Here is a 19,567-nt window from a genome sequence, read left to right as displayed (position 1 = left end):
CCTGAATGCTAGCTTTCTCCCTTCTCATTCCCTTGCATTCTCCATCTCTCCGAGTATATTCCAGGTGCAGAAGGAGAATTGCCCAGGCTGGCCGGCCGAGCTGACATGAGCCCTGGGCCAGGTGTCATCAAGATGGAAGGTCTGGGTGAAACCGCCACTCCCAAGCAGCTTGCCCTAGGACAGGTCTCACAGCTGAGCGGGGCTTGGGGCCTGCTCCTCCGCATCCTCCACTCACAGCAGCTGGCCCAGGCCAGGCAGCCGGTTAAAGAATTCCCTGGGCTGTCAGAAGTCGTGGCTGACTCCGGGCACCGTGTCCCCGTCTGGCGGGCCTTTGCTCCCAAAATTACGAACTCCTAGAGAAACTAGTTGTAGGGCCGCGCGTGCTAGGCAACCCAGGGGCTCAGGAATGGGCCTTCAGGAGAACAAAAGCAACTTGGCTGGCTTCTCCATTAGCACCCGTTTCCCTAAGGAGCCTTGGAGGGAGTGGGGACACAGGGCTCCCTCCTCAGTGTCTGGGAGATGGATGGGGCTGATTTTTTCCACGATTCCTCCCCATAAATCTGATTTGGCCCCTCATCCGTCTAGGCCAGTCTCCATGGAGGTGTGTGGTAGTGATGAATGGGCTGCCTGACTAATGTGACTGGGGTGGCAGGGACTTGGGGAGGGGCTCCACTCTGATGGATGGTCCTCATGAGGGCATATTGCATTAGACACCCATAATGCAATCAGCAGGGCCATTACGATACCAATTTTTTGCTCCTCCTCACCAGGGTGGGGCTGTGGAGCTGGAAGATTAAGGAGGATGTCAGGACTTGGGAGACACCTGGGGGGATTTCAGCAGGCGGCACGGTTTCCCTGTTGGGGGCTATTGCTAGGGGAATGCTATGAAGCCAAAGAAAGTGCCCGCTGGAAAGGGGAGAGAGAGGAAGTGAGGCCCAGAGAGAAGGTGTGACCTGTCCCAGGTCACTTCTGGAGCCAGAGGGAAGAGCTGGAATTAGCACTTGAGTCTCCTGCTTCCTGGGCCAGGGTGAGCAGGGATGGAGGAGGGCGTGGGACTAGGAGAGGAGAGCCTCGCCACTGGCCTCTCCGTGGCTGGAAGTTCTCCTCCAGAGATGTCCCGAAATGAGCAACATCCAGGATGGCTCCCGCACGGGCCCTAGACAGCCCCCACTCCACACCACCGCCTGCCCGACTTCCTTGTGATCTGTGTCTTTCTCCCGTGATTATAAGTAGTCTCCTGTACACTATGCTGTCTCTGGTCTTGCCTTATCCTCTAGGTCACCAGAAGAGAACCTTTAAAACAAAACGTTCTTCCCTGCCTGAAAGCTGTCCGCAGCTCCGGGTCACCCTCAGGATGGGGCCCAGGCTGGCTGTCTGACCCCAGCCTTTCTCCCAGTCTCACACCCAGGGCTCACTCCGCTCCACCAGCCTCTTCTGCCGGGACAGCAGACCACCAACTTTCCAGCTCCTGGGTCCTCTCTCGGGGCCTCGGGGGCAGGACACAGGGCTGTGTGCGCTTCAGGTCTGGGGACGTTCATTGAGTGCTGGCTTCAGTCCTACTGACTGTGCCCCAGCCCTCCCCTTGGGTCTCCCTCTTCACCCCCAGACTCACACTCCACTGCATTGCTACCCGCCCTTGGTGAAGTACGCATATCTTGGAGAATCGTGCCATCTTGTGTACGTAGGTATTTTTAACTTACACAAATGATCATGCACTACAAATCTCGTTTTGGATTTCTAAAAAGTTTAACGCTATTTTTGAGATCCATTTATGTGGCTTTATGTGTGTCTATTTTGTTACTTCTGACCGTGACAATGTATGTATAAAATGCGGATTTACCGCATTTTACCCTAGTAACAGACAACTAGATTGCTTCCAACTCCTGATTCCTACAAACACTGCTCCCTGGATGCCATTTTCTCTGGGTGGGTAACCAAGAATGAGGCTACGAGGCCCTAGAAGATGTGGTTACTTGTGCTGACCTCTGCCGCGGGACTGGGACTCCAGAGAGGCTGCGCTAGGCCACACTCAAACAGTGGCGCCCGGCCTCACTCCACTCTGCGGACCTGCCAGTCTGAGAGATGTGAGGCCATCCAAGCCTGTACATATTCCAGTTACCACCACTCTGAATAGCCTTCCTTTTTTATATTCCCTTTAATGGCCTTCTGCTTTAAATGTTCTCCTTTCGTTGGCAGGTAAACTCCTACTTATCTTTTAAAACCCAATTCAAATACCATATTCTTTGTGTTTTCTAGTTTGTCGCCCCTTCCTTGGTGCTCCAGAGCATTCTGTACATTCCATCTTAGCACCGATTGTATCCTTGTGATTTTTCCTCCCTTTTATATTAAGGCAGATGTGGTCCCCGCCTCTTGGAACTGTGGGAGAGGAGGAAGGAGAAGACTGAGGGAATGCAGTGGGTTGTAGTGGTGTGAACTGGGGAATCAGGAAGTTTGTTTTATGCTCCTTTCTCTTGATGGATTAAAATGACATCAAGTACGGAAGCTGCGCATTCTTCCTCTTCAGAGCCCGTGTCTATGTTCTCAGTAAGTGTTTTTCTGAATGAATCCTCTCCTATATTCCAGGACCTAGCTCATTTCCATCTCAAGCAACTTTATTCTGGTCATCTCTCAATGTTTCTTTCCTTCTGCCCAGAACCAAGCCAGTATCTCTCTTAGCCTGAGAAGACTCTCCCTCGATGCCAATGACTTCATATAAAGGATGCGATTAAAGAGCATGACTGTTAGAATCAAAACATTGGAGAACTCAGCTTTCCTGGGCCTCTGCTAACTGATCTGTAGATTGGGGATAGGTCAGTTGTGAGGTTATAGGTACCATTTGATGGCACTCCGTGCCCAATCTCTTTCCTTCATCAAGCTTCTCAAAGATAATCTTCTCCAAGTGTCGAAAACGGAATTCCTCACCTTCTCTCAAACCAACATTCCCCTGGTACCTGGCAACCCTGTTTCTGGCAACCCTGGCATTTTTTTTCCAGTAAACCAAGGGAACATTAGCTTACATCTCCCACCTCCCCAGCTGTTTAGTTAACCAAAGGTCAACTGATTTACCTTCCATTTTGATTCTTGAATCCACCCCTCAACTCCATCCCCATTTCCACTGTCCTTGGAGTAGAGGAATCTACAGGTTGGGTAAGAGTTTGTTTAGAGACAATCTATACAGTTAAGCTTGTTGTTATAACCTGTTTTCTCAGGTTACTTCCCACCCTGTTTCTCACTCATCTACACTTACCTGATGGCTTATAGGAGTCACAAACGACAATGACCAGCACCTTAGGTACCTCCCCCTGCCCCAGACAAAGATAATTTTATAAGTTATGTCAAGAAACAGATAAGATTACCCTTGATATACCACTGCAGAGAATAAAGATAAGATTTTTCAGAAATATTCTTTCTGCATATCCAAACAAAACCTTTTGAAAGCAGCACAAAAACAGTATTAGCCCAGACAAGTCTTACTCATGAACACTTACACAAAAATCCTGATCAAACGCTACCAAATAAAATCCAGGAGTTCATCAGAATAATAAGACATCATAACCAAATGGGGTTGAACTCACAAATGAGCCAAAAGATATTTCAACATTAGGACTTGTTATATTAATAGGTAAAGGAAAAAGACTGATCACTTCAGTCTGTGCCGGAAAAAAAAAGCATTTAACAAAATTCAACATGAATTTCTTATACAAGCTTGCAATAGGTTAGGAATAGTAGAAGACTTCAACCTTATAATTCACAACTTTCAATTAAAACAAGAGACAAATTCTAACCATGACCTCTATGTGGTTGTCTTATTTTTTTTAAAAAGTCAGAAATGCAAGGAAAAATAAAAAATACAAATATAAACAAAACAAATGAACAAACAAAGCAAAAAGAGACAAAAAACAGACACATACAGAGAATGAACTGGTGGTTGGCAGAAGGGACGTGGGAAGGGGGGAGGGGTAGGCAAAAGAGATAAAGGAGATTGGGGGTACAGTTATGGTGATGAGCACTGAGTAACGTATAGAAGTGTTGAATCACTGTATTGCACACCTGAAACTAATATAACACTGCATGTTAATTATACTTGAATAAAAAAAATAAGCCAGCAATAGCACCTCAAAAAAAAAGTATGAATATAAATTAAAGAGATAGCTCTTGAACAACTTTCTGATTTCTTTCATGATTATTGAACTTTTGGGGTTTTCTGTCCCTTTCTGGGTCAGTTTTGGCTGGAAGCATCAGCCATCCTTGGGTCTATGGATTTGTTTCCACAAAACTTACCTATATTTCAGTAATTTTTTAAAATTACTTTAAACATTTCCTCAAGTGTGTGGTTATTTCCGTTTTCTGATTCCTAATTTTGTCCAGGAATCAGGAAAGTATTTGTACTTTCTTACATTGCTTTTCCTTGATTTGGTTTGCTTAGTGATTTGTCCATTTCATCCCCCCCACCAATATATAGCTCTTTGATTTAGAAAGGAATAGGACCTTGTCATAATTACAGCTATTAGGACTGCCTACAATACAGTCTCCCAGGGAATCAACCAAAAACCTATTAGATCTAATAAAAGGCATGTAGTAACTTGTTCAGATACATGACAAACATATAATCAACAGCTTTCTTATACGTTAGCATTAATAAATTTAAAAATATAATTTAAAATGCATAATGAATAATGTGAATATTCATGTGAATTTACGTGAATAATATGAATTCATGAATAATGCAAGACTTACGGGAAGAAACCATAAAACTTTATGAAAGACATAAAAGACCTAAATAGAGACTTACCATGTTGGGATGTGAGTTTCTCCAAAATTGGATACATTCAATGTAATCACAATCAAAATCTTTATGGGATTTTATACATGAAATTTCACAAATTAATTCTAAACCTCATCTGTGAGAATAAACATACAAGTATAACCAAGAAATTTATGAAAAAGATCAATGATAGGAGACTTTCCATACTAGATATCAGAACATATTTCAAGGTATCAAAAATTAAAGTAGTCTCCTATTGGCTCTGAAATAGACAAATAGACAAGTAGGATGAGTCTAGAACTAGACCCATGCCTTGCAAATCAATGAGGAAAGGATTGACTAATAATAGGCATTTAGGACCTTCCGAAAGCCATTTGAGAGGAAAAAGAAAGTTTAGAGCTGCATCTTATATAACCCCAAAATAAAATCCAGAGAGACTGAATATCTAAATGTAAAACAAAAATATTTTTATAATCTGGAGGTTGACGATGGCTGGGAAAGCCTTTCTAACCAAGATACAAAACTGAGATGCTTAAAGGAAAAGACTGACAATTAAACTACATTAAATTCCAAATTCTGTATGATCAAATCTAGTACAAACAATTAAAAATAGGTGAATGCGAAAAGATAGGTTAGCGATTCTGAAACTGTACAGTGGGCTTGAATAAATAAGTAAATGGCTGGGATGGTAGATGGTGGGAGCCAGGTTCTCATCACTGGAGAGAAGGAAAGGTTAGAATTATCCAGTGTGGTACTGGATTGGAGTTTGAAACATCTGTATCAACTCATTTATATATATACCGTGCGTGTGCGTGTGCGCGCGCATGCGCGCGCACACACACACACACACTGATGTATAGATCAGAAACAAATATAGATATGCACGTATACATGGGTTAGTCTATATAATAAAGTATCTAGCTCTGTCTGCTGAGAGCCTATAAACAACACCCCAGGAGCAATGAGCACACCAAGCACCCAGATCTTGGTTTCTAAATATCATTCTACCATAAAAGGAACTAGGGCTCCATGAAGAATTGCTTAATTCTAGGACAGGAACAGGAAAAGTACAAGATAAGCCTAGAGCATCTTGTAGTTCCATAAATCTAGGAAATGTTTAAATAAATGAAAGGATGGAGGTTTTTCAAAGCTAGACGGGAGACAGCCTGAAAGAACTTTCCAATGGCCAAACCTGAGCAAAGAAATAAATAACATGGTGTTGGGTTATAACCCAAAGTATAAAATAAATACACAGGTCCAAAGGATAGACATATAGACCTGAGAGTGGAATAAAACCAAGAGTTCAGAAACAAAGCCCATACATCTATTGTCACTTGATTTCAACAAGGATGCCAAGACCACTCAATGGGGAAAAAATAATAGTCTTTTCAGTGAATGATTCTGGAACAATTAGACCTCCACACATAAAAGAATGAGTTTGGGCCCCTAACTTACACCACATGCAAAAATCAACTCAAGATGGATGAAAGACCTAAATGTAAGAACTTAAACTATAAAACTCTTAGAAGGAAATAAAGGTATAAATCTTCATGCTTTTGTACTAAGCAATAGTTTCTTAGATCACACCAAAAGCACAAGCAACAACAACAAAAGATAAATTGAGACTTAATCAAAATTTAGAAATTTTGTCCATGAAAAGGCACAGTCAAAAAGTGAAAAGATTCACAGAATGGGGGAAAATATTTGCAAATCATGTATCTGATAGGGGTCTAGTATCCAGACTATAAAGAATTCTTACAACTTAACAATAAAAAGACAACCCAATTTTTAAAAAGAGCAAAGGATTTAAATAGACATTTCTCCAAATATGATATACAAATGGCCAGTAAGCACACGGAAAGGTTCTCAACCTCTCTAGTCATTATGGAAAGCACATCAAGGGGCGTCTGGGTGGCTCAGTCAGTTGAGCACCCAACTCTTGGTTTCGGCTCAGGTTACGATCTCAGGGTTGTGAGATCGAGCCCCATGTCAGGCTCCATGTTCAGTGCTGTATCTGCTTGAGATTCTCTCCCTCTCGCTCCTCTGCCTCTCTCCCCGCTCACCTTTGCTCTCTCTAAAATAAATAAAATCTAAAAAAAAAAAAAGAAATGCGCATCAGAACTATAATGAGATACCACTTTATAGCCACTAGGATGGCAATTTTAGAAAAACAAGCTAAAAGCCAGAAAATAGCAAGTGTTGACAAGCCGTGGTGAACGCTTACACACTGCTGGTAGGAATGTCAAATGATGCAGCCACTTTGGAAAACAGTCGGGAAGTTTCTCAAAAAGTTAAACACAGAGTCACCACATGACCCAACAATCCCACTTCTAGGTATGTATCTCAGAGAACTGAAAACACATGTTCAAAAAAACTTAACCACCAATGTTCACGGCAGCATTACTCATACTAGCCAAAGAAACAACACAAAGGTCCATCAAACCTGACTGGATAAACAAAGTGCAGTATATCCATACAATGGAATATTATTCAGCCCTAAAAGGAATAAAGGACCAATACATGCTATATACATGGATAAATTTTGAAAACATTATGCTAAGTGAATGAAGCCAGATGCTGAACATTATATATTATATGATTCCATTTATATGAAATGTCCAGAATAGACAAATTAATAGCGACAGAAAGTAGATGTGGGGAAGAGGGGGGATTGGGAATAACTGCTCATAAGTACAGGATTTCTTTTGGAGTGATGGAAATGTTCTGAGATTAGATATGGATGGTTGCATGATATTGTGAGTATAGAAAAATCCATTGAACTGTATGCTTTGAATTTTATGTTGTGTGAATTATGTTGCAATACAAAATTACACATAGAAGAAAATAGCCTAAGATTGGTGCAAAAACATGTGTGTGAGTCCCTACTGAGACAAAGAAATGATTTAATAAATAAATTAAGATGAGCCAAAACTTTCCTACTGAAGAATTCTAAATAGTTTATTTAGATAGCCTTTCTAGAAGGTAAATCTTAACCCCCACCCCTCCCGGTCACCATCTTAGTGGTTCACTGCAATTAGTGACTTGCTTCTAAGAACTCGAATATGGAAAGGGATAAATAGTCTCTTTACAGTGGAGAAGCATGGCAGACACTGTCATACCCCAGTGTTCAGAGTTCACACCATGTAACTTCCGATATATAATGAGCACACTTCACCTCTGTGGTGTTCTTTCAAAAAATCCATAACCCCTGACTACTCAAGAGAAAAACATCAGATAAGTGCCAATTAAAGGACATTCTACAAAATGCCTAACCAGAACGCCTCAAAACTGTTAAGGTCATGAAAAAATAAGGGAAGATGGAGAAACTGTCACAGACCAAAGGAAACTAAGGAGCTATAGCAACTAAATGCACTGTGGTAGCCTAGATTGAATCCCAGAGCAGAAATGCTGGTGAAATCCCACTGAAGTCTGAGTTTACTTCACACTAATGTACCAATGTTGGTTTTGAAAATTTTCATAAATGTACGTGGTAATACATTAACAGGAGAGGAAACTAGGTGAGGGGTATATGAGAACTCTGCATCTCTTTGCAACTTCTCCATAAACTTAAAATTATTTCAAAATAAAAGGTTTATTTAAAAAATAAGTGCAAGACTAGGAGAAAATATTTGTTCATGTATAACAAACAAATAAATACATAGTTTGCATCGCTTGGCTTAATGGGTCAAGGATATTGTGACAGACCCGATCTCCTGACAACACCCCTTCCCCCTGGCTCCTGGCTGACAGGACTCAGATTGGCTCAAATAGTGGTGCAGATCTCTGGATCTCCTGCCCCTATGCCAGCTCCATTTATCTTTTCATTCACACATACAGTCGGTTCACTCAGTAAAATATAATGAGCATATTTTATGTGGTAGAAACTGTTCTAGACACTGAGGATAAAGCTGTGAACAAAATACTCTGTCCTCTTGGAGCGTACAGGGAATGAACCGTAGCTGGTCTAAGCCAGATATAACCTACCACCCTTTGGCTGTGATTGGTTTTGGGGGTGGCCATGTGGTTCTGTTCCTGCCAGTAAGAGGTAAGAGGAGGTAATACAAAGAGATAATTTTAAATAGTAATTTGAATTTAATAAGTTTGAGAATACGTAATTTTAAGGAAGCAAATCTGTAAACCTGAAGAAAGATAGAAATCATGGTCTCCTAAGGAAGGAACAGATTTGGCCTACACGGGCCTTTATCTCTTTCATTTTCCTTCTTCCTCCTTCTCCTTTCTTCCTGCCTGGAAGGTGGATGTGATGCCTGGACGTGAGGCAGCCGTCCTGTGCCTATGAAATGCTAAGCATGCTAAGCATGACAGAACAGAAAGACAAGAAAATGCCTGGGTCTCTGCTGTTCAGCTGCTCTGGTCCTGTATTGCTTGTGCTAAATCCTCCAGAATTCTTATGATTGAGAACATTATGTAGAATACAAATCTATGTATTTGTAAAAACATTTCAACATTTGGCCATATTCATTTCAGATTTTTAAAAAAGAAATTAGACTTATGGATAAAGCATAAAGCCTGCTGTGTACCCGGGGGACCTCGTTGTTCCCCCCGCCCTGAGGAGATGGTTACTATACTGAATTCGGTGTTTATCATTCTCATGCATGTTCTCAAATTTAAAATTGTATTGTGCTGTTATCGTTCTCGCATTTTTATTCAACAAATTTTAAAAGATTTGTTCATGTTGACACATGTAGCTCATGTGAACGGCTATACAGTCTCTCTTAGATGAATATATCACAATTAATCTATTCTCCCATTGGTAGACATTTAGGTGATTTCTAATCTGTCATCATTATAAACAATACTAGAATGAACAATCTTATACAGGTCTCCTCGTGGATAGATTTCTCTCAGGAATAGCTGAGTCTTAGGGTATCTTTAACTTTACTGGACAGAGGCCCACGGTACCTTGTTCTAACCTTGTGGGGCCTAATGTTTCAGAAGAAGAACTGTTTGGATTTTAGAAAGGCAGAACGGTGTACGTGGCATATATCATACTCTAGCAGGGCTTGGGGAAAGTATTCCAGAATCAAATATATTACTTTTTCTGTGGTGACAAGTAAACATATCCACATTAAGTGAGATAAATAAAGACTATAAATAGTCTCACATCAAGTCAGGTTTTGCCATATATTAGGAAAGAATTTCCAGTTTTGAGGGTTTGTTTTATTTTTTATTTTTTTTATTTCTGAATTGCAGATAAGGGATTTGAATCTGCAGCACAAAACTGCTTCTGAAAGTCGTTTCATCTATCTTGCCACCACTGTTTCTCCATAGCTTCATCAGCATCTGTTAATATGGGACTGTAGGACTTTGCCAATCTGATAGATGTTTCCATATTCTGTAAGTAAAACAGAAAATGTAGAATACGGAAGAAGAGGTCTCATTTACAAAGGTAATGAAAATGTTAAACCTCCGTGGCTGTACTAGATAAGAAATGTGAAGAATCCAAATCCAAAACATGTTAAAACTGTTAGAGGAATATGAATGTGACGAATAAGTGGACAGATATATTTCATCAATGCAGACAGATTGTGTTATAAAGATGCTATTTATGGGCAAGTTATATATTCAATGCGTTTCCAATCAAAATCACAACAGAACTTTTGAAACTTGGAAAAAACAATTATAAAATTACCATGGAAGAATAAATATCCAAATATTCAGGAACAATCTGAAAGAGCACAATGTAGGAAGGGATTAGTAGATACTAAAACAGATTCAAAAGATATGGTAGTTAAAATAATTTGGTAATGGCTCAGAAACAGAACGCTCACAGAACCGTAATTCAAGTCCAGAAATAGGCCCAAGGATAAATGGCAATTTAATATATGATAAGGACGATAATTACAAATCACTCAGTACCGCTGTACGACAACTGGTTAGCCATTTGGAAAAAAAAACCAAGCTGGACTCCTGCCACATTCTTTACCTCCAAGTAAACTGCAAATTGACAAATAATTAACATGTCAAACATGAACTATCAGAAGAAAACATGGGTCAATATTTTTATAATTTTGAAGAGAGGACAGTCTGACATGAAATCTAAACATCATAAAGGAAAAGCCTCATAAACTGACATTTCAAAAATGAAAAACGTTTTCTATGGCAAAAAATGCCAAGTGCTGAAAGCTGTGGCTCATCTCTTCAGTATTCCTTTCACCATTTCACTGTTTCCCCAGCGTGGAGCTGCCATGTGGCTTGTTTGGGGGTGAGTAGTAACACCTCTTTACTCCAGAGTCCCGGGGTAGGAACTGATTGTTTTGACCTACCGGAGTAACTCCATTGCCCTTGCCACAGTGATTGGTTCCAGTAACCCATGTCTCAGCAGTAAACCCCCGGCATGGTCCTTGTCAAAAAGAATGACACGTAATCCAATTGAGGGCTCTAAATATTGGAGGCTATGGGTCAGCAGGTGCCTTACTCTTCTCAGAGGGCCTTTGGAAGTCAGTTTCTGCGCAGTGTAGCGTGGAGGTGTGAAACCTGGAAGAATGACAGCCATTTAGCCACCAGCTGGGAACTGAAATTTAGGATAGCCTTTGCTACTATAAAAGGCAGAGCAGGGAGAAGGAAAGAAACAGGACCTTGACATATTTTAGTCATCGAATCAAACCAACCCTGAACTACCTTTGGACTTGCAGTCAACAAATCTCCTCTTCTGAGTTAGGTTTTAAGTTACTTGCAGAGTAAGGAGTTCTAAATGATATGGACCAAGAACAGATTCAAAAGACAAACTGGGGAGAAAATCTGCAAATGCAAATGACAAATAATTAAAATCCCTACAATACAAAGAGCTACAAGTCAACATGAAAAGTAAAACAACCTAATTTTTTTTTAAAAAGGCAGAATATATGGACAGCTGCTTCATGTGAGAGGAAATACAAATGACTAATACAAATGGAGGCTTCAGCTCACTATCAATTCATGTACGGAAAACAAAGGGAAATCATTTTTTACTTTTAAGATTGGCAAGGATGAAAAATACTGATATTACGTGGGGCTGAGGATAGAGAAACAGACTATCACATCTTATTGGAGAGAGTGTAAATGGGTGATTTTCAAAAGAGTAATATACAATTTCTATTAACATTTATAATACTTTTGATCTTTAACCAATCAACTCCACTCCTGAAACTTGATACTGCAGAAGTACCTATGCAAGAAGGCAGAGTTGTACACAAATGTCTTGCAATATTGTTCACAATAGTGAAATATTCATAGGGAACATCCCAGATATTCACCAGTTCAGAATTAAATAAACTCCAGGGACGTCCATGCAATGGAAGTATTCATGGGCTTCATAAAGGAAGAAATCCTATCACATTGCCATGAAAGACATCCAAGATACATTAAGTGGGAAAGAAACCTGTAATATACTACGATCATATTTTTTTGTGAAAAAAGGGTATATACATTCAAATGAGCAGAAAGAACACCATCATATTGTTAACAGTGATTCCACGTGGGAAATGGGATCAGGGCTCAGGGAGAGGGCAGAAGTGGGGGGTGGGGAAGGCCCTAATTCTTTTAGATACCCACGTACCCGTACACACAGCCACGTACGCACACCTTCACCACCACCGCCGGGACCCACATCCTGCCTGTCAGGAATTAGACTGCTACTTTGGTTTCTCACTTGACTCAGTCTGTTCTTACCCTGTTCCTTACTCCATGGCACAGCAAGAGTGGGGTGGTACATGCTTGTAGAGAATTTTAAAACCATAACAAAACTGACTAAAAGTCAGTTTGCTTTTTATCCTCAATACCCTTCCTAAACAGTGTTAGCTACCGGATATTCCTCCTGGCAGGGAGTGCTGCTCTCCTGGCCCCCTCCCTTGGTAGCGACTGTCCCCACTCCAAGTGTCACTCATTTGGTCCCGAGGGCCTGGGTGCCATGTGCAGGGCAGAGTGCTGCAAAGGATTCAGACAGGCGTAGAAGGTCGTCCCTGACTTCGAAGAGCTCGTTATCGAGCTGAAGTGTCAGACAAGGTCACGGTTACTAGAAATCCTCAGTGTCTCTGGGGCTCAACTTACTGCCCGCGTGACCTGCCTCCCCATAGCAGCTTCTCCTCCGGCTGCCCTGACGGGGTCTACCCTCACTCCTTACCCCTGATGCCCTCATGCTGCCCTGAACCTGAGGCCTTCCCATTTCTCCTAGCCCATGGGAAAAAAAAGAAACTCTCTGATCCTTTGATCTGACTTCTCCCATGCCCACCTTCGCCTCCTTTTGTCTCTAGGGTCCAGATCATCTCTTAACCCTTCACTTTGCTCCTGAGGGTGACACCCCAAAAACTCCTTCCCTAAGGCCTTGGAAACCTACCTGGGAAGAAAAAGTGAAATGGTTGCTCAGAACTTGCTATCTGAAAAGCCTTTAGCTGGGCAGAGGCCACTTTCCCGGGCCCACGGAAGTGGTGTTTCCCCCAGCAGGCTTCTCTGGAGAAGAGGTTCACTGGAGAGGGCAAGGCCTTACTCCATCAGCTTTAAAAATGAGCACTCCACGGAATAGAAAGAAAAGCCATCCACCCGGCTTAACCTGAGCCTTGTAACAGAGAGGGGAGTGTGTAGGGAGAACAAGAGGGAGATCCAATTAATTACCCTTAGAAGCAAAGGTAAAAGTTGAAGATTACGAGACCCATTTACAGGAGGAAATAGACCCATCATTGAGCCTAGAGAATGGAAGGATTGTTTAGGGCCAGAAAAGCGTCTCAATGTTCAGATTCCATTCCTTTTCTGGAGCTTTGGAGAGAGGAAGGTCATAGCTTGGGCTGGGACGGGAGCACTTAGCAGTGGGTTCAGACTGGGAGGGGGGCCTGTTGTCTTGGGCCCACTCCTGGGCCCATGTCCTGCCCCCGCCCGGAGGGCGTAGGAGCTTTAATCCTCTCTAGGAGTTGATGTGGGCTGGCCAGCGAAGGGGAGCCCCCCATGAGAGAGGCCCCTCCATTACCATCACAACAGCTGATGTCACAGACCCCACAAAGCAGCTGAGGCCCCGAGGGCAAGGTAACCCTAACCCCAGCAGTGATTGAAACAGATAGAGGGGTGGCTCTCCCACACAATGCCCGGGCCCCCACTTCTCTCCTCCTCCTCCTTGCACTTCCTCAAGAGCTTTTGTCTTCTGGTCCCTTGGGCCATGAGGCTCTCTCATTCCCCGCAAACACTGCCCACTAAATTCAACACTGAGGCCTCTGGGGGAAGGAAAGGGTCTGGCACTCTCTCTCCCTCCCCTTACCTCCCACAATGTAGTCCCCATGGCCATCTACCTGGTGAGCAGATAAACCTGGCTGTGAGCAAAGGGGCAAGCTGATGACTGCTTCACATCCGTCCCGGTCCCCCAACTCTCACCCTGCTCCGGGCCCCCCCGCAAGGGCTGCTGCTCTCTCTCTGGATAAGGCCTTGGGTGAGCCCCTGCACCAGTCAGTGCTCAGAAGCTATGGAGAATGTTCTGGGGTGAGTCAGGTTCAGTTTTGCTTTGCAGGTTCCTGTGTCTATACCGGGCCCTCTGGTTTGCCTTCTCCCCAACCGGCTGGAAGTCTCTGTATTCTCAGGAATGCAGGGTCCTCATGCCTACCTCAGTACCCTAATCTGGCCGGGTAGAGAAAGCTAGGAATGGTGACTCTACTGGTTTTTAGGTATGACCTGCGGATCATGTGGGGGCTCCTGGGAAAAGGTGGGTGGCCAAGCTGTAGGTAGTGAAAAATCTGCCAGAATCATAGGAGGCAAGGAGAGGAGGTAACTGCTCAGAGCTTCTAGCTTTCCCTCGGGAGATGTGTATTTCCAAAGAGATTTGGTTATCATTCGGTATTTTAGTCCTGAATCTCTCCTAGATACTGATGAAAGCTGTGTACTTTCTACCCAGAAAAACAGGCGAATGCAAGCTGGTGCACACATGTGCACGTGGACACTCCCACACACACACATGGTCCAAGCGGCCATGGACCCCTGGTTAAGAACTCCTGAGTTCTAGTAGAGAGAGCAGAGAATGTTCTAGGTGGTGGTGACAAGGAGATTCCACTTGAAGGACTGGCTCTACTCTGAACCAGGCTGTTGGTTGATTTGAAGGGCTTGTATCCGGGTTCACATACAGGAGCTCAAGAGAGAGGCCTCGCTACGGTTGACCCCATGCTGGCCTTGGGGAGGGGAAGCCAGGAGGAGTGCTGTGGAATTGGAGGGGAGGGAGGGAGAGGCCTGAAACCGTGCTCATGCTCTATGGCTAGGTCCTGGCTAAGCGTTTTGACCATCCATAGCTCACTCACGTTCACACTTCACAACCACCCTGTAAATGAGGACTACTATTCTGTGCCACTGTTGAGGATTGGGAGATTTAGGGAGGGAATTGGTCAAGGTCAGCCGGCTAGTAAGTGGCATAGCAGGGACTGACACCTGGGTGCAGTAGTCAGACTTGTTACTGAAGAAATTCTTTCCATCCTCTTCTCGTGGCTTCTGTGCCAGCCGAGGGGGCAAGCGCAGTGGGTGCTGTCACAACATTTCTGGCCTTATTCCCCGTGGTTCCAGGTGAGCCCCCCGGGGCCTGGCACTAATCCTCCCAGCACATGCCAGAATCCGGCCAACTTTTCACTCTAACCTGGTCTGCACCTAAGATCCTCCCATCGTTTAACACGATCTGAATTTAATTCCTTCAAGGCCCAGCTAGTCAACACCCCGCTTTCTCGAGGTTTTCCCTGACCAGACCCACTCCTGTAGCAGGCCATGAGGCCTGTCCCTCTCCCGAACTGAGCTCTAAAATAGGCTCACTTCTCCCCTTCCCCCACTTGGCTTTGTTCTGGATAATGCTACATCTTTCCATTTGGCCTAGGAGCCTTTCTGCTGCAGGGCTGGTGTTCAATACACAGGAGGCTTCAGGCTGCCTAGCCCGGTGCTCCACAGAAATCAGGCATTGCAGAAGCTGCTGCTCTTGATGGTGATGATACCCGTGTTAACTGTACAGGCAGGAAAACCTAACCCAGTGGTTCGGGATGTTTCCAGGGGCTCCTTGCCTTGGCTGGCAGGTAGGCTTTGTCCCCCCAGCGGGCCTTTGCCTGCTCTGGTCCTCAGTCTGGTCGATGAGGTGCAACGGCTGCAATCCAGGTTGCCAACCGTAGCTGCACTGTGCAAAAGGGGCGAAGAACCGAAAAACCATGAGACAACACCGTGGCTTTTGAAACAGGTACATAGGCTCCCTTGTTTAATAGCAGTTGAGAGAGGAAAATGTACAGGAGGAATAAACATGCTCTTTCCACACAGGAGGTTCCCACTAACCACGAGGCCCATCTGCATCAGTAGCTTTATGAGTGAGTCTTAAAGAAAAAAGTTCCCTTTAGAGTTAAAAATGGACTCTCCTAAATTTCCTCCATAAATGTGCAACTATTTGTGCAAAATAAAAAGGCCATTTCCAACACATTAGTGAAAAGTAATTGCGAACGCAGGCAAAGAAAAAAAAAGAGGCAGTTGAAGCAGCCAGGAACAGAGTCCTGAGAGAAGGGAGGTGAAGGGAGGGGGAGCTCTGTAGCAGGCCCCAGGGAGTGTGGAGAGGCTTTATGAGGAAGGTCATGGCCGTTGCCAATCTTGGGGAGAGAGGGCCCTGGGTCTGGGGCTTGCTGAGCAAGCACTTGTCAAGTGTGCAATGAAGCTAGGCTGGCTCTGAGGCCCGAGAGACTGTTAGGCCTGGTATGCAATGGAAACACTGGGGAGCACTCCTTGGAAGCTGGACACTCCTTTTGTCAACAGGGACTCTGCTGGTTCCAATTTCCAGGTCCTGTTCTTCCCCACCCCTAACAGCTTCACTCACAGTCCAAAGAGATTTCCTGTGAATGCTAAAACTATACAAGCTGCCTACGCTACTGCTGAAACCTACGAGGGGCCCAAACCAGAAGGGCCCTTTAGAAGCATGGACCTGGTTTCCCCAAGAACTTGGCTAAGCGTCACACTAACTCCAAGGCTCGCAGCCCTCTAGCCACTGCTGTTCTTGCCCTCCTATTGAGGCCTGCCGGGGCACTTCCACATCTCTGGGCATCTGAGGCCAGGTCTTAGGAGTCTCAGGGGCATGGGAGCATGTGCACAAGTCCCCTCAAGGGCTGGACCAGCTAGAGGCATAGAGACAAGACTCAAAAATCCGACTTTGCACAATTCAAACAACTTGGACATTGCCGTCCTGTGTTTTGACCTTCCCTTGCCCAACAAGAGTGTGTCTCTAGAGACAACTCAGTAGCAGCATGTTGGTTTCATCAGAGAAGACAGAAGGCAGACCGAGAGGGAAGAGATCCACCAAAGCGTCCTCCCCTATGAGTCTTGAGCTTGGGTAAGTCTGTTCTTTAGAGGGACTTCTGTGTACGAGATGCAGAGGAACCCCCGTTCCTCCACCCTGTTTGCTTTTCCTCTACGGCAGTCTTTCCAGGGTATGAGCTTGAGACCTGACCAGCAATGATGACTCGGAAAAGACAAAAACTGTGCCATGCTTAAGGCTCTCTTCATCCCATGTCCCCGTTTCAGCTCTCCAAGCTGAAAGGATCTTGCTGCAAACAGGGGACTACTGAAGGAGTGTGTGTTGGGCCCTTCTTAAGCAACAGGACTTCAGATCAATGTAATCATTTCTTGCTCTCTTTGGGCGATGGCATCTGGGGTCCCATTCCCATGGCTCCCCGCCTTCCCTTGCCTTTTGCAATTCTGGATGGCAGCATTCATCCCCAACCCTCATCCTGAGACCCTGGGCCAAGCACCTAGGCCTCAAGGTAAGCCTCAGAAAGCTTCTCCAGAGCTTCCACACAACCTGGCCCCTCCAGCTTGGAGAAAGGCTCATGCTTGTGTGTGTAATCTCTTCCCCTTGGTTTGCAAGTTGGGATGGGATTCGGGGGGACTGGGGTGGGGGATGAAAAAGGAAGCACTGCCCTTCCCAGAAGCAACTAAGTAGCTGACAAAGGTAGTGAAGAATTCTGTTTGATGAGTCTCTCCTCCCATTAATCCAAGCTGGAAATGCCTGTGTGGCTTATTTGTCATTGTTTGGTGATGCACAATTAGACGCTTGCCGGCAGCCACAGGAGCACCTTCCTGAGGAGTCTTAAAGTGCAGGCTCCTCTGACTGACCTCACGGCAAAGCCCTTGCACCAAGCGTCAGGAGCCCACCTGCGATAGCGGACACAGCCGTCAAGCCAGCTAGTCCAGGCTCCCTGGGATTACAGACAACCTTTCTCAGACAAGGCCAGAGGATAGTTATGGGGATCTGAGAAGAGGATGGAAGGCTTGGGCTTGAGTAAGAAGAGCTTCACATCTAGGAGATGACTTAGTAAGGGACCGCTGAGCCAGAGGCAACAAACCACTAGCCATGGTTGGCCCTGTCTACCTCATGGTGGCAGTGGCTCCACCCCCACACGCATCCTGTCCAGCTGCGGCTGCGCCCATCGTGCAGAGCTGGTAATGTTTCTTTTAAAGATGGTGGCCAGAGAGCTGGTTTTCGAACACAAGGAGCACTCCCCAGTAACCTTCAGCTTTTACCTAAGGGTAAAGGAAGGGCCATTTTCAGGCTTCTGGAATCTGACTTATCCCGATGACACTACTGAAGGAGGCCAAGTCCGAGACTCTGTGAAGATCTACAGAAATAACTGTTGATCTATGCTATGAACCAAGTGCCCTGACCCTGAAAGAAGACAATGAGATGAACAGGGAAGGGACCGAGGCTCCGATTCCATTCACACTGGCTTTCAAGAGCTAATAAAACTCCTCCTGGTGTGGAGCAACCTGCAGTTAGTCATGGGGTCCAATTATCACCACTGTATACTCAGCTCTATCTTGCCCCAGAAAAATCAGCAATAAAAGCACTGGGTCAGACCTGGGCTAAAGAAACTGCCACCCTTGGGGGACTGGAGTGAAGCTGTCATCTGGCCACACACCATGTTTGTTCTCCAGCCAATGAACGTTGGTGGACTGAGGAGATCTGAACTCCAGAGCTGTGTGCTGGTCTTTCATATGCTAAACAGTAACGTTTTCCAGGTCTTCTCCATGCATCAGGAAGAACCAACCTCACCTGTGTGGTGAATGGGGAGCCCAGGAGTGAACAGGATATTCTTTATTATCTTCTCGCCTACTCACCTTACCTCCCGGTGCCAAGGACCCATTTTGTTTGTGTCATTCCTGAGCCCCAGACCTAGGCTCTAGAGCCGCGACGAAAGGTGGTTCATCATCCTGGGACTGTGATACCCCCATCTCTAGGCTAACACAGAGTACAGTATGATTTCCCCTGAGTCCCAGCCTAGCAACACCTCACGTACTTGCTTCTTCTTGTGCCTCTTTTACTATAGGGAAAGGTTATGTGAATACTGTACACAGGTTATTAAAAAAATACATTTGCTCTTTTTGAAGAAGAATGCATGAATGCAGGGCCAGCCGAGGCTGGGTCTCAGCCTCTGGGGCTGTGGTGAGCAGCCGCTACGGGCTTGAGGCCAGCCTTCATGAGTGGTGGCTGCTGATGAGTCCCCGGAGCTGCTTGGCCACAGTGTCGATCAATTTCTGCTTGTCTCGCTCATTTTTCCGAAACTGTGCAAACATGTTGTTCTTGCGGCTAGTGTCCTTCATCCTAAACAGAGAAGGAAAGAGGAGAGCAGTGTTTGAGGAGACAATGGTGGAAGGAGAACGCGTGGGAGGCAGGATGGCACCGTGCATCTTCACCTCTACCCAGAGTTGAGAGAGTCCAGAATATTTCCATTGTCAGGCCCATACCTACCTACTATTCTGGAAGCTGTCCTGCTGGCACCCACAGCCCTCCCAACCTCAGTCACCTTTGCAAAATAGTCAAAAGCCAGC

General features: G+C 44.8%; 1 protein-coding gene across 3 annotated transcripts in view; it reads right to left on the bottom strand.

The window, feature by feature from the left end:
• Positions 1-15,926: 15,926 nt before the first annotated feature.
• EXOC6B (exocyst complex component 6B) overlaps positions 15,927-19,567 on the bottom strand; it is a 610,253-nt gene continuing 606,612 nt past the window's right edge. For all 3 annotated transcript variants that reach the window (XM_027620966.2, XM_027620968.2, XM_027620969.2), the window contains one exon: positions 15,927-19,340. In XM_027620966.2, the coding sequence (XP_027476767.1) occupies positions 19,214-19,340 (127 nt within the window). In that variant the 3' untranslated portion in view covers positions 15,927-19,213. The remainder of the gene's footprint in view (positions 19,341-19,567) is intronic.

The sequence above is a fragment of the Zalophus californianus genome, chromosome 8, assembly GCF_009762305.2.
Source record: "Zalophus californianus isolate mZalCal1 chromosome 8, mZalCal1.pri.v2, whole genome shotgun sequence".
Lineage (NCBI taxonomy): Eukaryota > Metazoa > Chordata > Mammalia > Carnivora > Otariidae > Zalophus > Zalophus californianus.
Note: the sequence above shows the minus strand (reverse complement) of the source record. Positions and strands in the feature narration are given on the sequence as shown.